This window comes from Erythrolamprus reginae, chromosome 2, assembly GCF_031021105.1.
Source record: "Erythrolamprus reginae isolate rEryReg1 chromosome 2, rEryReg1.hap1, whole genome shotgun sequence".
Lineage (NCBI taxonomy): Eukaryota > Metazoa > Chordata > Lepidosauria > Squamata > Dipsadidae > Erythrolamprus > Erythrolamprus reginae.
The window spans coordinates 134,711,595-134,729,051 of record NC_091951.1 but is presented as its reverse complement, the minus strand read 5'-3'; the positions used below and the strand labels follow the sequence as shown (position 1 = coordinate 134,729,051).

Here is a 17,457-nt window from a genome sequence, read left to right as displayed (position 1 = left end):
CATTAACAATTCGGCCGGAGTCTTACCCGTTGCCACACATGGCGTGGAGTGCTGAGCCATTAGCAACTCCGTGACTCTCTGGTGCCATGACCCATGTGGCATCCGTTTGAGGGCATCCTTGGCAGAGCGCACCATGCGTTCCGCCTGCCCATTTCCGGCGGGATGCCAAGGCGATGCCAGGGCATGTCTGATGCCCACAGCAGCTAAAAACGACTCAAAAGCCACAGAAGTGAATTGAGGGCCATTGTCCGAGACAAGTATGTCAGGGAACCCATGAGACGCGAACAACGTTTCCAAAACTGTCACAATAGCCATAGACTGAGTAGACCTCAAGCGGGCCACCTCCAGCCACTTAGAGTGGGCATCCACGACTATTAAAAAATTCTCGCCCATAAAAGGACCGGCCAGATCAATGTGTAGCCTTGCCCATGGCCCCGCAGGTGGCTCCCAACTCAACGATTCCGCTCGGGGGGGAAGAGACCTACTCTCTTGGCACACCTGGCAAGCTGCCACCCGCTGTTCTATCTCCTTATCCATGCCAGGCCACCAAACATAGTCCCTAGCTAGCCCTTTCATACGGACAATGCCGGGATGTCCTTTGTGTAACACAGACAGTACATGTGCACGTTGCTTGGGGGGAATTACTACTCTACTCCCACGGAGCACACAACCCCTTTCCACTGACAGCTCTATCTTGCTACGGAAATATAGGGCAAATTCTTCCCCAGGAGAAGAGGCAGGCCAGCCTCGGAGAATCCACTGCTTAACCCTGGACAAAACTAAATCTTTCCCCGTCTCCCTGGCTACCTCCGGAGCTGCCAATAAAACAGGCTCATCCCCAATGGCCAAAACCGTGCTGGCTGGAGCAGGATCTGACAGGAGCTCCGTAAGGGGACATCTACTCAAGGCATCCGCATGAGCAATGTGACGGCCCGGCCGGTAAGTCAACGTATAACAATAATTGGCTAAAAATATTATCCAGCGCGACATGCGCGGAGACAGCACAATCGGACTCTGCCTGTTCCCAGCTAGTAACCCTAACAAAGGCTGATGGTCCGTGACGAGCTCAAAGTGCCGGCCATACAGATAGTTGTGGAATTTCCGCACCCCCGCGATCAGAGCCAAAGCCTCCTTATCGATATGCCCATAATTCCGTTCTGCCTTAGCTAGAGTGCGGGAGAAGAATGCCAATGGAGCCTCCTTCCCATCTGGCAACTTATGGCTCAGCACCGCCCCCACGCCGAACTGTGAAGCGTCGCATGTAAGAATTAAAGGCAACGTTGGGGAGTACTGGGCAAGTACACTGTTGGAAGTCAGAATTTCTTTTACCGCCAAAAATGCGGACTCTTCCCGCCGCCCCCAATGCCAAACAGCTTCCTTATCCAGCAGCCTATGGAGCGGCTCAGCGACCGATGCCTTGTGAGGCAAAAATACGGCATAAAAATTTAATAAACCTAAAAATGCTTGCAGCTCTTGTTTTGACTGTGGCCTCGGCGCCTCCTTAATTGCCCTCGTCTTATCCCCTGTGGGGTGGATTCCCTCAGCATCTACTGTGAAACCTAAAAATTCCACACTCGGGACCCCATAAACACACTTTTTTGCCTTTAACTTGAGTCCAGCGTCTCTAAACTTAGACAGTACCTGTCTCGTTCTCATTTCCAACTCCTCCACCGTCCCCCCAGAAACCAATACATCATCGAAATAGGGGACAGTTCCCCCAATTCCGTAGAGCAACCGCTCCATGAGCCCCTGGAAAATTCCAGGGGCAATAGACACCCCGAATTGAAGTCGGTTGCACTTAAACACCCCCCGGTGAGTAATTATCGATTGCGCCTCAGCAGTTTGGGGGTCTACAGGTAACTGCTGGTACGCTTGCGTTAAATCCAGCCTCGCGAACAACCTGCCCTTTCCTAGTGAGTGGAGCAGCTGCTGCACCACTGGCAGGGGGTAGGAATGATGTGCAAGCGCCCGGTTGATAGAACATTTATAATCGCCACACAAGCGAATTCCCCCATCCCCCTTGACCGCAATAACTACTGGGGTTTCCCATTTTGCCTGGTCAATAGGTTCTAAAACCCCTTGGCTAATTAATCTATCCAATTCTTCGTCCACTTTGGGCCTCAGAGGAATGGGTACACGGCGGGGTTTAAGTCGGACAGCTGGGACATTTGGGTCTAAGCTAAAAGAAATCAATGAGCCCTTGTAACAGCCCAGGCTGGAATCGAACACCGAGGGAAATTCCTTGGCCCACCTGTCAAAACCCGTCTCCTCCCTTACAGCATTCACTCCCGTAACAGATAACCCCAAAGCAGTAAACCAGTCCAAACCCAACAAATTGGCAAATGGCCCATTCACAATAATTAAAGGTAATTTGCCTGAAAAAGCCTTAAATTGAACAGTAAAGGTACCCTCCCCCACAAGAGGAATGAGAGTTCCCTGATAGTCCTTGAGGTTGAGCTGACACGGCCAAAGTTGAGACTTCCGTAGCGCGGGAAAACATCGTTTTGCCGTCGACCAGGACACCAGGGACCGGGCGGATCCAGTGTCGACTTGCATCGGGCAAACAGTGTGGCCCAGGCGCACACACACAGAAATCTTGTCCACCGAGGAGGACGTCTTCCGCACGTACGCTGTAGTCGAACGCGGAGAAGTAAAAATAGCATTGCAGTCTTCCCGGCGAGAATACGAGGATCGTCGCTGCCACCGAGAGCCTGAGTTAGAATAGTCTTTTTGCTCCCTTTGAGCCGGCGGAGGAGATCTACGGGACCGGCAAACCTTAGCGATATGCCCTTTTGCACCACAGCGCCAGCAAGAAGCGCCACGGAAAGAGCAATTTACTCTGAGATGCCCCCCTCCGCACCCACGGCAAGGAGACAGTGGGGCCCGGGGCCGGGTGGCAGGCTGCTCCCGTCCACGACTCGCAGTCAACCGACAAACTTCCTCCTCAGTAGGCGCCGCTGCCCCGTCTGCTTCTGCAGGCACCCCTGGCTTGTCTGGGGAAGGGCTACTTGGCAAGGTGACATTGACTGAGGAGTCCATGGCTGCCACAGATTGCGTGGACAATTCAAATGCCCTGGCCTCTGACAAAGCTGTGTGAAATGATAAATCCTGGATGGCCAATAAACGCCGCTTGAGGCGACCATCTCTTATGCCAAATACCAGTCTATCAAGGAGGTAATCGTTCAAATCCAAAAACTCACAATAAAGAGCCGCCCTGCGTAAAGCAGCTACATAGTCATTTATCGATTCCCCCTCACCTTGATTCCTTTGATAGAACTTATACCGTCGAGCACAACGGGAGGGAGCCGGGGCATAATGATCTTGAAGAGTTTTAAGAAACTCGTCCCAGGGCACATTGTTTATGGAAACCGGGGCAAACAAGGCTCGAGCTGTCTTGAACATTTCCGTGCCGCAAAATCCGAGGAAATAAGCCCTTTTACGGTCACCGGAAATCTCTGAAAATCCATTTGCAATTAGAAAACAGTCAAACCTGGCCACGTATGAGTCCCAGGTCTCCCCTTGTGGATCAAAGGGGGGAAAAGATACGTGGGTAGACATTGAGGTAAGTATAGTTACCCACAATAGTAGGAATCCTCGTCGCCAAATGTAATAACTGGAACTCACGTATAATTCAGGCCGTTTATTATAAGAACTCGTGCCAGAGCAGGCAGATACACACATGAAAGGTTTCAGCAAACAGCATAACATTTATACAGCAGACAGGCTGAGGAGCCAACCAATACAGAACAGCATAATCTCCCGCCTGCATTGTTACTTAGTAAACGCGGCCAATCAGCACCTTGGAGAAGGCGCCAATCCCCGCGGCTTTCCCTGCTGCCGGTCGTCAGGCAGATATAACACTTAGCCAAACCATATCTATTCTTGATAGTGAGTTGTGTGGTCCAGAGTGGAAAGTAAATTGTTTGTCTTTTGGATGTCTCAATCTCCACATATCTGTTAAATCTAATTCTTCAGTCATTTTATTAAACGTATTTGGTAATGTAGGTCTTTTCAGTTTACTTTTTTTCCCTGTTTTGTGGTCCATTTTTGGATCTACAATTCCGTTGTAATCTCCTACCATACAAATGTTTATATAGTTAGTTTCAAGCAAAATTTGACGTATATTTTTATAAAATTGTTTAAACTCTTGATTCGGGGCGTATATGTTCACCAGTAATATTTTTCCCCCTAATATTTCAATTTCCGTCATTGTATATCTTCCTTTGGGATCCGTTTTAATTTCTTTTGGTTTTAGTTCTTTCTTCACATATGTGGCCACTCCCCCTTTTTTTCATTTTCGTCTAATGAAGCATGTAATTCCCCTAATTTTGTATATTCTAAGAATTTCTTATGTGCTAATTTGATATGCACTTCTTGCAAACATATTATCTGTAGTTTCTGGTTTAGGAGTTTGGAAAAGACCTTTTTTCTCTTACAATTGTTATTAAGCCATTTATATTTATTGAAATCAGTTTGATATCTGAAAGCATTTAGTTAAGTATTCCTCCTAGGGAGGAAAAAAGTTAAAGCAAGAAAGCTAGTTTTGTTTATCTGCTGCCGCTGCCGTTTGTGATCTAGTCTTAGCCCCTTCTTCCTTCTCCTTTCCTCTCGCTGTTTCCTCTGGTCCTTGCTTTCTGTCTATTTGTCCATCTCTTTCTATATCCTCTTCCTTGCTTGATTCTAGTCTATCTCCACTTTCTAATTCGGAGTCTAGGGCAGTTATTCGTTCGTATATCTCTTGTGCTTTTTCCGCATTGTCGACTTTTACTCTCCTTCCTTCTATTTTTACCATCATCCCCTCTGGAGTAATCCATCTAAATGTTATTTCCTTTTTCTTCAGGAGGGAGGCTAAATTTCTATATTCTCTTCTTCATTCTCTAATCTTTCTGGGAATTTGTTTCAGGATATTTAGCTCTCTACCTTTATATTTCATTTTCCCTTCTCTAGACGCTGCGTATACCCTGTCTCTTGTGATCTTTCTAGCGAATCTTAAATGTATTTCCCTGGGTAATCGGTGTCTTCTCGCATAATTAGTATTAATTCTGAATATTTCGTCTAATTTGTTTATGACTTCCTCTCTGTTAGTTTGTAATATCCCTGCGATTATTGTTGTCATAATCTCCCCAAGATTTTCATTTTCTGCCTCTACCACATTTTGAAATCTTAAGAAATAGGATGATCTCTCTAATTCCAATTGGATCAATGAATTTTCGAACTCTCTATGAGATTCTATGAGTTTTTGATCGACCTGTTCCAATTTTTTTTCATTTTGTTCTGTCCTTTTTTCTACTATCATTATTTTTTCCTCATTTTTTTGTGTTTCCGCTTGTGCGGATTCCAGTCGGTTTTCTAATCTCCGTATATCAGTTTTGAGTTCTACATGATTATTTGTAATCAGTTCCTGCAGTTTCAACATGGTCTCCTGCATTACTGTTAAAGTTTTATTCATATTTTGCATAAATAATGTACTCTCTTTTTCCTTCTCTACATTTAACATCTCATCTATTTGCCTTTGAGAGGCAGGGGAAGCTGTATTTATTGTTGTTGTGGTTTTTTTTACCACCTTTGGGTTGGTAGCTGGCCATCTCTTTTATAATCTGATTTTGCTTTTCTAATATAGTAAATATTCTATTCCAGATCACCATGGGAGATGAAAGAAAAAATGTTTAAGCAGATTAATAATTCTTGCTATATTTCATTCACTAGTTAACTTTTTGTGGTCAGCTTTCTAGTTTATAATTAATTAAATGATTCTACGTTCCTTTGCAAATAACAATGTAAATAACAATGTAAGTATCTTAACTACTATAATGGTATAAACTTATAAACTTATAAACTTATAAACTTATTTCTATACAATTCAATTCTAATTCTTGTCAATATTTGTAGTTCTAGTTTAATCTATGTTTCTATAGTTTCCTATCTTATTCCTATCTTATTCCAATCTAGAGTAATAAAGATACAAAGAAAAACACTTGAGATACTTTTAAAAATAAAGTAATAAATGAAACAATTGAAAAATGCTTACTTTAACTATTGGTGTCACAATTCTATCTTATCTATGTAGGGTACTAAGAGGGAAAGAAGGGGGAAAAAACAACAACAATTGAAATATTCCTAAGGATAATGTACTTTAAATTTCAATTCTAGTTCTAAATCTTATTGTCTATTTTATGTGTCTATATCTATATTATATATATTATTATATATTATAACAGGTAATCAGGAAAGTGAGAAAAAGACAGGAAAATTATAGGCAAACGTGTAAAATACAGGGAGCGTTGTATCTTCTTTCTTCTTATTGCTTGTTGCTTAGGCACTTAGAGGTTATTTAATAGTCTATGCTGACGTCTCTGTTCTGGCTCTCCCCCGGGCTTCTCTGCTCCTCGCTTCAAGGTCTCTCAAATTATTTTTTCTCAACGTCTGCTTTCCGTAGTAGAAGTCACAAATCTCGGCACTCCTCTCCCTCTGTCAGCTCTCTCGCCCAGTTTCCAAGTTTTTAAACGTTCTAATGTTCAGAGGTAAACAATCCCCACGAAATCCTTCTTTCTCAAATTCCACAGTTGTCAGCAATCTGGAAAAAGGTGTGAGGAGGGTAAAGGAATTTCCCTCTGCTCGCTCTATTTATCAGGATCTTGAGTCCAATTCCCGATTCCACATATAGTACAAAATCAATGTCTATGTGCTTCAATGTTGTGCAATTCTATGGTTCCAAAAATCTGAGTTAAACACTGTCTTTGGGAAAAAATTTTTTAACTCCCTTCCAAGATCAGAATATTCTGGTTACCCAGCCCCCGATCGAAATGGGTTGCTGGCTTTCACCACTTCACCGTCGCCGCTTTTTACTGATTTTTACGATGTTTTCTTGATCTCCTGTCAGGGCAGTCTATTTAAAAATTAAAGTAATTTTATGCTTTTCGTACTAAAAAAAAAGGATGTTCTAATAAATTCTTCCAAATGCAGTACATAGTATAATCTTAAGGAATTTTTGGAAAGATCTGTATTTCTCACTTGCTTCCCTCTGTGGTGGCTCCTTGGAGTTTCAGACCCGCCATACTGGTGACAGCTGAGACGGGTGCCTCCGGTCTCCGATAGAGAGGGTGTCCTTCGTACCAATTGCAAAACGCCTTTAGCAATTGGCACCCGAATAATCCCTCATCCTCCACGTCGCCCTCCAAGCAAACTGTGCCCCGAAAGGTCTCGCAGATCGGAGGAAAAAAGCAAACCCAGGGAGGAGATCCTCCTTGCAGCTGCTTCACTCCTTCTTGCCAACCAGGAAGTCCAGTTCCCAACTTTTTTTAGACCATGCCCCACCTAAGCATGTCTAAAATCCTGAGGCCTCCGCACCCCATGACATATAATATAATTATTATTCAAAAAGTGAACTACTCATGGAAAAGAAACCTAAAAGGCCATTCATTAGGTTTAAACAAGGTTCCAATTGCCCCCATTAAAAATGAAATTGCCCCTCTGTGGGGCAAGGGACCCATGTTGGGGACTGGGGTATATATCATACAGTGCCAAAATATATGGCACTGATGTTGTTACCTATTTAGGTAATGAAATCTCTGATAGCAAACAACCAAGCTCAGAAGGCACCAAGGTTCCACAGTTCGACCCCTAGTTACATACATTCCCTTTTATATTATAACAAGTTGTATTAAGAGAACTGCATGCAAAAATGCATATGGATTTTTCAAGCTTCTTTTTACCCATTCCCAAACTAATATAAAAATAAAGTTGGGACAAATTTCTGCTCCAGATGATTCAGAATTATAAAAAATGAAGGTGAAGAAATAGTCTAAAAGAACAAGGACTGTAAGAATATTTTATGTACTCAAGGATCACTTCTCAGGGGTTTTAGCAGAGATAAAATATTGTCCATGAACACATATTGACTATTAACATAGTTACAGTAAGAATTCATAGCTGAGAACCGTACACATAGAAATAACATCTGTCTTTGTTTATTTTCAGACTGACAATAGATGCAGAGTGTCAATTACAGTTACACAATTTCCCAATGGATGAACACTCTTGTCCCCTGGCATTTTCAAGCTGTAAGTAGTCAACAGTGGAATTATCCTGAAAGAAATAGGAAAACAATAATAGTGGAAAAAAACAAACAAACTTAATATCAGAATAATCAGATAAAGCTGACAATGTAATAAATAGTATGTTTTTGTATCAATGTGCAGCAATAACCAATACTAAAATTACTGTTCAGATGAACATGTTGCTCTTGATTTGTATGAGAAATCTAGGGCACTTATCTATGAGTCACTATTTCCAAACACTTTTGGGAAATATTTCCAAAAAAAATAGCTATATAGTTAAATAAATATGAGGCTACCAAGTACTGTTGAATTCCAACTAAGGAGGAATATTGCTGTCAAAAATAAGCTATCAATTCAGATTTCATGTTTATAAATTCATCACATCTGTGTCCCAACTTTCCTCTAAGCTCAGGAATAGGTAAGGTTATGATGCCCTGGGTTAAATAGAGTTGACCTTACCATTAAATAAGTTGAATGGAATGAAGAGATTGTCTCAAATGACAAAGGTTTGTTTTCTCTCCTCCTCCTCTTCCTCTTCTTCTTCTTCTTCCTTCTCCTCCTCCTCCTCATCTCTCTCTCACGCAAAGGGGAAACCCCGATTCGGCTCCTCACTGCTGCTGCGCTACCGAGCAGATCAGCTGCTGGGCGGCCGAAGGAACCTTCCCTGGGTCTTCCGGGCTGCCCACGCAAAGGGGAAACCCCGGCTCCTCGCTGATGCCCGCCGCTCGCCCCGCCCGCCAGCAAGAGGGGGAAGACCCAGGGAAGGTTCCTTCGGCCGCCCAGCAGCTGATCTGCTCGGTAGCACAGCAGCAGCGAGGAGCCGAATCGGGTTTCCCCTTTGCGTGGGCAGCGGGGAACGCAAACTCTACCATCTACGCATGCACGGCCATAGAAAAAAAAGGGCGCGCATGCACAGATGGTGTTTTTACTTCCGCAACCCTACATCGCGAAAAATTGATTATCGCGAGGGGTCTTGGAACGGAACCCTCGCGATAATAGAGGGATCACTGTATTTACAATTTGATATAATGGAACCTGTCAGACGTTTGACAGAGTCATGCTTTTTCCATGATGGTTTATAACTGTAAAAATCTTTCTGGAGTTCTTGTTGTTTGGGATTTTAGATGCATTCAATAAGCACTGTGCTGTAAAATGTCTGAAAACCATACAAATGCATCTATTTGTTGTTGAATGCTAAAAATGGCAGCACATGTGCGGTATTGCTTAACCCCCACCATGCCGGCCACCAGATGATCCAAGCTGGGGAAGGAGCAGAGGGTGATGCAGGTGGCCACACAGTTAGCAAATGCTTTCCCCTGCACCTGAGCTAGCTCCCAGCATTCCTTGTGTGCAGCCCTACCACCCCAGAAAAGCACCAGCAGCTGCAGGGAGAAGGGCAAGAGCTACCGGCCACCTCATGTGCACCACGTCCTTCTCCCGGGATTCCCTCACACCCCTATCTCCTTCTTATCAGCCTTTGCCACTGTTGCTGCACATACCTGACTCATTTAAAAAAACACAAGAGGAGGGGGGGGTGTCAAACCAACTTTCTCAAAACTTGACCAGGTGAGTGGGGAAGGCAGCCAGGGTGTTCTCCTCACTTTAGTGGCCATGGTGGACTTTGGCAGCATGTCTCTCCATCCTGGGAGGAGCCTGACTAACAAACTCAGCTTTTAGGCTCCCTCCTACTAGCTGATAGTGACACTGAGGGAAGGAGGAAGGCAATAGTGGAGTGCAGCTCTGGCTCTGTTTTCAGGCCACCTGTCATCTCCCTTTCCTGTTAGATTTCCAAGCCACTGAGAAGGTAAAGATCAGAATCCGGGCTGCCACACACTGCCTGTGCTTTCTCTCACCTCCTGCTTTTTCCTGGTTGCTTCACCCTTAGCTGGGGCAGGGTTTCCATGAAGATGTTCCAAAACCAAAGCAGGAAAAGGGGGAAAAGGAGTCAAGTTTCCCAGCCAGGAGAGTGAGATTTGAAAGGCGGGCAGGCCTGACCGTAGCCTTCCCTTCCTCCAGCACCAGGTGCTCATCGGAGCCTTTCAGATCTTGCTCTCCTTGCAACAACTGTGGTGTAGGCAGGCCAGTGGCTCCATAGGGAAAGATCTCATACCAAAGGAAGCAGAGCCTGGAAAGAGCAGCCTCTCGAGAGCAATTAAAGGGATGCTAGGACCAGGGCCCTGGTTTAGCGGGCAGGAGAAAGCAGCTGGGAGCAGGGCATGTGTGGCAAGAGTACTGCAGGGGCCAGTGAGGCTGATGGCTCGCAGAGCAGTCTAGAGGCAGCACAGAGGGTCACCCTCCAACACAGCCTGGCCAGCCATTTGGGCAGAGTGGCTGAGACCCTCCCTGCCTCCTCCAACCTCTATTTTTAGCAATTCTAGAGATGGCCAGCAATGAGACTGGAGGCTTCACCCAGCTGGTGGCTACTCCAGCCCCATGGATGCAGCCAGGGAACTGGGCAGTTTGGAGTGAGTTGCCTGCCATCCTGCAGGCATGGCTGAAGCAGCTGCCAATGTTTTTTGCTGGAAAGGGGCCAGCCGGCCAGCTCAGATGCATCTCAGGTGATGGGTCCAACTGCAATCTGTGTGATACCTGCTCCCGCCCCCTGCTATGCCTGCTGCCAGCAAAGCTGAGGAAGGAGAAGAAGGTGGGGCAGCAAATGCTACCCTGTGCATTTAAGCTGGCTCCCAGCATTTCTTGTGCACATCCCAGAAAAGCACCAGCAACTGCAAGGTGGAAGAACAAGAGATATTTGCTCTCCTCCTGAGATTCTCTCATGTACCCTGTCTTCTTCTCCACTTTCACCACTGCTGCTGCTTCCATGAGTACACATGCACCTGGCCACTGACTCACTCACCTGCCTGCCTGCTTGCCTGCCTGCCTGTCTGCACCACAGTTAAAATTGCTAAAAATAGAGGCATGCCATAGATTTGCCATCACGGATCTATAGTATCACTGAGATCCACACATAAATAGGAAAATACTAGTATGTAAATAAAGAAGCGCTAACACATTAAAAAATATTGATGTAATCCTGATTTCCCTTGGTTTGAAGATGGCTACCCAAAGGAAGAAATAATCTATATGTGGAAACGCAGTTCAGTGGAAGTGGGAGATACTAGATCCTGGAGGCTCTATCAGTTCTCATTTATTGGACTTAGAAATACAACTGAAGTGATTCCAACAACATCAGGTAAGTTAAGTAACTATACTTTCATCATATTTTCATTAATTTCATGAATAAAGATAAAGGAGACTCTGTGGATTTTACTCTACTAGGTGTTGATGATTATTGGGGGTGGTGTTCATCTCCATTTCAAGGCCATTGAGCTAGTACTGTTGACATTTCCAGGGTCATGTGTCTAGCATGATGTCATGGAGCACTGTTACCTTCTCACTGTAGTGACATCTAATTATCTACTTGTATTTGCATGCTTTTGCACTACTAAATTGGCAGGTGTTAGGGAAAGATAGGAGCTCACCTTATCAGGTGGAGCTTGGGTCTCAAACATGGGCTGCTGGCTTTCCAACCAAAATGTCCAACATCTTAACCATTGAGTCACCACCGGTTAGGTCCCACAGAGTTGGCCTTCTCTGGGTCCCGTTGACTAAGCAATGTCGTTTGGCGGGACCCAGGAGAAGAGCCTTCTCTGTGGCGGCCTCGAGCCTCTGGAACCAGCTCCCCCCAGATATCAGAGTTGCCCCCACCCTCCTTGCCTTTCGCAAGCTCCTTAAAACCCACCTCTGTCATCAGGCATGGGGGAATTGAAATTTCTCTCCCCCCTAGGCTTATAGAATTTATACATGGTATACTTGTATGTACGAGTGATTCTTTAAATTGGGGTTTTTTAGATTGTTTTTAATATTAGATTTGTTTACATTGTCTTTTTATATTGTTGTTAGCTGCCCCGAGTCTTCGGAGAGGGGCGGCATACAAATCTAATAAATACAAATACCAATACGCTACCCTATTGTCATGAATAATTCAGATGAATAGTAGAGTAATGCTTATCATATTTGTAGTTGATATGAAATTGGGTGGGGTAACTTAAACAGAACATAGTATAAGCTTTAGAAAAGAGAGAAATTAGTTGAAAATATACATGTGAAATTTAATATACACCAATTCAAAGTGTTTTCACTTAGGGAGAAAAATTTAACGAAACAGGTGTAGGATTGGGGAGGGAAGGGCTGCCTTGATTAGATAATGACAAGTATTTGTGATGCAGATTTTGGAATAGTGGTTGGCTGCAAACAGTTTAATGTCACTAAAAAAAAGCAAATGCAGTTTTACTGGGATTTCTGAATCCTGGGAAATAGTACTTCTATTTAATTTTGCTTTGGACAGATTCCAATTATATGACTCTTTAATCTAGATGGTTATGTTACAACCCAAACACTGGCAATATCCATTTTAGTCTTTGTGTTTTTAGCTTGAAGAGGTATTCTGTTCATTTGGATTAACATATTCAGAAAATGCTCTGTAATGGGGAGCCTGCTTCTAATGTTATTCAGCCAAACATTTATGGAAGATCATTTCTAGCTTGAATCCAAAAAGAAGAAAGAAAGAGTGATGGTTGGCATAGTCTATAAAGATGTTAGAGTGAGGACGATGTTCTTGAACTTCCCTATTGTCCCCAATTTTGCCCTTAAAAATAGAGATACTATTCCAAGATAAACATATTACATAGAGGGTGTTTACCTTGCTTTGTAAGAATAGTGGTTGTAGACTATGGTTAATAATGAAATAAATGATGGGCAACCAGTGGTGAAATCCTCCCACATGTGTTCTGTCTGGCACGCATGAGTCAGTAATGGCAGTTTAGAGAACTGGTAGTAGCGCAGTGCAAGGCTCCACTCACCTGCCTGGATGTCAATTACTTCCTGGTTTTAACCCTCCGAGCATGCATAAAGCTTTTTGCACATATGCAGTGGGTCAAAAATTACACATGATATCAGCACATGCAGAGCGAACACTTCTGAAACAGTAGAAAAGGTAAGTAGATTTCATCTCTGGAAAAAATCTACCTACCTTGTGTAGAATCCTTAGTCTGGTCAGCTTCAGCAAATTATTTTATCCCCTGGTTAGGGCTGAAAAAACTTTTTTGGAAGGACTAGCAATGATAACAATCCTGCAAAGACTTAAGGCTGGGGGAAAAAAAGCTTCTACTGAGTAGCAATACTGCAAGCCAGGAAGATTGTTAGCACCTTGTTAGGGCTGAAGAAAAACTTTTTTGGAGGGAGTAGCAATGAAACAATCCTGCAAACTGTGAAGGGGTGGGAAAATCATTAGCACCTTGTTGGGACTTTGAAAAAGGTACATTTGAAGTAGAAGACACACTCAAATTTTCAGCCTCTTTGTGAGGGGAGAGGTGAGCCTTATACTCCAAAAAATATAGTATGTTGTTTTAATAAGGGTTCCCAATGGGTCATTCATATGAACTAAGGTACCTGTCTCTTACTGTCTTATACAAACAACAATCAAATCATGTTTGAGGCAAGTCTTTTACCTCTGTTGCTTCACAATTACAGATACATCCATTTATGGTATAGAATGGAATTGCCCATACATGACAATTATCAAGCTGTTTGAAACTTACTTAAAGATTTAAACTACAGCTTTCACTTCAAAATTACCATCAGTATTTGGCAGTTATGACCTGGAAAGCCATCGGGAAACACACAAATGGTATTGAGGCCAAAGATTGCTTCATGTGCTTGAATGGCTCTGTCATAGAAAATATGGGAAACAGTAGGCAAAAGTATAAACTCTAAGCATGAATTCAGAAGTCTTAACCTAGGCTAAACCATTCACACTCTGAATATATAATACTGTAGTAATTTCTTGAGCAATATGAGGAAGAGAACACATGAACATGATTTATGGAGTCTGTCATCACAAATTGATATTTTTATCACGTTGCACCATAAAAAGGTATTCAAGGACCCCTCTTGTAATTCAATGCCACGACTTCTTTTTCTAATACACTTCTGGAGTGGCAGCACTCCATTTTGCTTGTGCTTGGATTGCCGCAATAAATAGAGCAATCACTGACTAAATGATGATTGATTTTCTCTGTAGGGTAGATAAGAGGTCTTACAGTTACATCTTTCCATTTTATCTTGCACTGTATAATCTTTAGTATGCACATGTAATAGACTCTGAAATGACAAAAGGTTAGCAGTTCAGAAAGTTGGTCCAATGCTTTATTCAGGGAAAAAAAATATCAGTTAAGGTTGTAAAAAAAATCCAGTTGGTAACTTAATATACTCATCAAATTATCATATTTTATATGCCATAGATTCCTTAGCTTGGCGAGCACATTTTTGAAATAGAATTGGGAAGAGTAGAATTCATGCTTTTTATACTTTTAATCTTGAAACCTATTATGGTATCAGAACAATGTTTGAACTTGGGAAGTGGGTTTTTTTTAAAAAAAATTCTATGCCAGTAGTGATGGTAGGAATAGGAATAGGAATAAGGAGATAGTGGAGGTGGTGGAGAAGGAGGAGTTCAAACTACCCCTTGAAAGCAACAAGCTTACGCATGTGCTCCATATTCCAGAATTGTGATATTGGCAGAATTTTTGGAGGGAGGAAAATATGTGAAAATTGTACTAATCCATGATCAGAATAATCCTTTAAAGGCAGTCTTGCCAATTAATATATTATCCATGGTCATATTCTGGATAAAGAAGAGATGGTTGCAATGAAGTGGTAAGACTTTAATTAGCATTGGTACTTCTGAAATATTTAATTCCAGAATAAACAGAGCTTTAATTAGCCTAAGATGGAAGAGGGTGAAATGATTGTATTTAGGGAAGCAATTATAGAAAGCATGTGTTTGATTTAAAAAATAGCTAAATCTAATTTGAAGACCTTCTGCCCTCAATAAAGGCAGGTTACCTTCACAACCTTCTTTCTAGAGGAAGTATTAGTAAATTCAGACATTGCTTAATTATATCCTACAGTTTAGAATATGAATATGAAAAAGAGACAAATGAAATCCTTAACTTAGTTTCTCAAGTTGGTAATTTAATGTGCAAAGAACATTTGGTCCAGACCCACATTTAAAAAATATATATTATTTTAGTTTTTAGAGATGCAGTGAAATTTCCCTTCATTTTTTTGTTCAGTGATTTGTTTTATTGAGTTGTTTCTCAGATGTGTAAAACCCTTTATTTAAAACCTTTCTAGGACAATAACCAGGGTGGGTTCCTTCCAGTTTGGACTGGTTCGCCTGAACTGGTAGCCACCCTCTGGTGATATCAGTCAGTGCTGGTTTTTAAAAAAAAATTATTTTATTTTTAATTCTTCTGAGCATGCACAGAAGCTGAGTTATGGCACTGTGCATGCAGTCGCCATCTTGTTTTTGGCTTTTTTTTTTTTAAAAAAAAAATGAATATTTCAGCACTGTGCGTGTGTTCACATGCAAAGCATGTATGCACTCATGAGGGATTCCCATGCAGCATGGGAGGAAATGAACTGGAAGCAAGGAAAGTTAGAACCCATCCCTGTCAACAACAACAAAAGCTGGAAAAAAAATATTGTGGACTTTATTACTCAGGTTCAACTACACAATCTGGGGGTCCTCTGGCATCAGAAAATGAAAGACAAGGATTGCAATTGTGCTATCAGTGAAAGATATAAAAGAATGCCTTGCATAAAATGTCTTATTTCTGGCTCAGTTTAAGAAGTTATTTGGGGGAGGGAGGGGTGGAATCACAATAATAGAAGTGTATTCTATCTCAGAGCTTTGCTGTTTTTTCATGAAAAAAACTCAGAACTTTTGAAAGAAATAGTTTAAATTTTAATTCTTTTGTTTCTCTCCCACACAACTATCAGTTCACATTAGGCTAGTGTGGCCTCCCAGAGGGACCACTAACCTAATTTTGCAACCCACATTAATGGTCTCACATTGTTGATGTAATTGAAAGATTGTATTTGTTATGAATGCACAAATGCACACAGTCCTGTTCTATTCAAAGTGATAAATATATGTATTGTGCTTTTACAAAAGTAGCAGCTCACATTACCTAAGATTGTTATCAGCAATAATTAAGTATGTTTTTCAACATAATGTAGTCATATTCATTTTTGTCAGCTAGGGAAATATTTTATTTATTATTTATTTGTTTATTTTGTCCAATACATAATACACTTTGAAGAGGTGAACATATTTGAAAGGAAGAAAAGATAAATGAAATAAGGGACGGCAGGCACACTGGTGCACTTATGCACGCCCCTTATTGACCTCTAAGGAACCTGGAGAGGTCAATCGTGGAGAGTCTAAGGGAGAAATGTTGGGGGTTTGGGGTTGACACTACTGAGTCAGGTAATGAGTTCCACGCTTCGACAACTCGGTTGCTGAAGTCATATTTTTTACAGTCAAGTTTGGAGCGGTTAATATTAAGTTTGAATCTGTTGCGTGCTCTTGTGTTGTTGCGATTGAAGCTGAAATAGTCATTGACAGGTAGAACGTTGCAGCATATGATCTTGTGGGCAATACTTAGATCGTGTTTTAGACGACGTAGTTCTAAGCTTTCTAAACCTAGGATTGATAGTCTGCTTTCGTAGGGTATTCTGTTTCAAGTGGAGGAGTGAAGGGCTCTTCTGGTGAAGTATCTTTGGACATTTTCAAGGGTGTTGATGTCCGAGATGTGGTATGGGTTCCAGACAGATGAACTGTATTCAAGGATGGGTCTGGCAAAAGTTTTGTAGGCTCTGGTGAGTAGCGTGAGATTTCAAGAGTAGTGTGGACTCTTTCTGTGAAGATTTCGACTTCCATTTTAGTGTAGAATAAATTCACAACACTCCATAGAAAGTAGGTAAAGAAGCAACCAAAATTTAGAAACTTCCTTCTGTAATCAAGCAGAAACCAAAAAGTGTAAATATTTTATTAAGGTATTTTGAACTCCCATCAGAGTTCATTTTGTCAGAATGTTCAAAATTCTTCCAGTTTAGTGGAACTTACTTTCATGGTACCCTCTGTGAAATGCTGCAATTTTCAGTAATAGTTCTAAATGTCAACACTTGCTGATTCATAGATTAAATTCTTATCCGTGTCTTTATGTATGTGTGGTATTGAATGTATCCTTGGGACCAGGGGCATTCCACCATCTCATAAGGAAAAAGTGATCTGACTCTGGTTAAAGGAGAGTGCTGCTTAAAGTATATTCCTAGACTTGATCATTGATTAACTTTAATTTAAAATTAAATATTTTTGTTTGTGCTCGTAATTTGCCAAATCTGAGCAGATTTATAGTAGCATACAAGGAAACATCTACAAAAGGGATCAGCAACCACCAGGCCATGGACAGGTAACATCCATGGTCTGTTAGGAACTGCATGAAAAACCTGTCTTCCATAAAACTGCCCCTTGGTGCCAAGAAGATTGGGAAAA

General features: G+C 42.1%; 1 protein-coding gene across 6 annotated transcripts in view; it reads left to right on the top strand.

Annotated features, from left to right (window-relative positions):
- The window catches only part of GABRG2 (gamma-aminobutyric acid type A receptor subunit gamma2), a 79,792-nt gene that overhangs the window by 18,024 nt on the left and 44,311 nt on the right, over nucleotides 1-17,457 (top strand). For all 6 annotated transcript variants that reach the window (XM_070735890.1, XM_070735892.1, XM_070735894.1 and 3 more), the window contains exons 4-5: nucleotides 7,978-8,060; nucleotides 11,110-11,247. In XM_070735890.1, coding sequence (XP_070591991.1) covers nucleotides 7,978-8,060; nucleotides 11,110-11,247 — 221 coding nt within the window. The remainder of the gene's footprint in view (nucleotides 1-7,977; nucleotides 8,061-11,109; nucleotides 11,248-17,457) is intronic.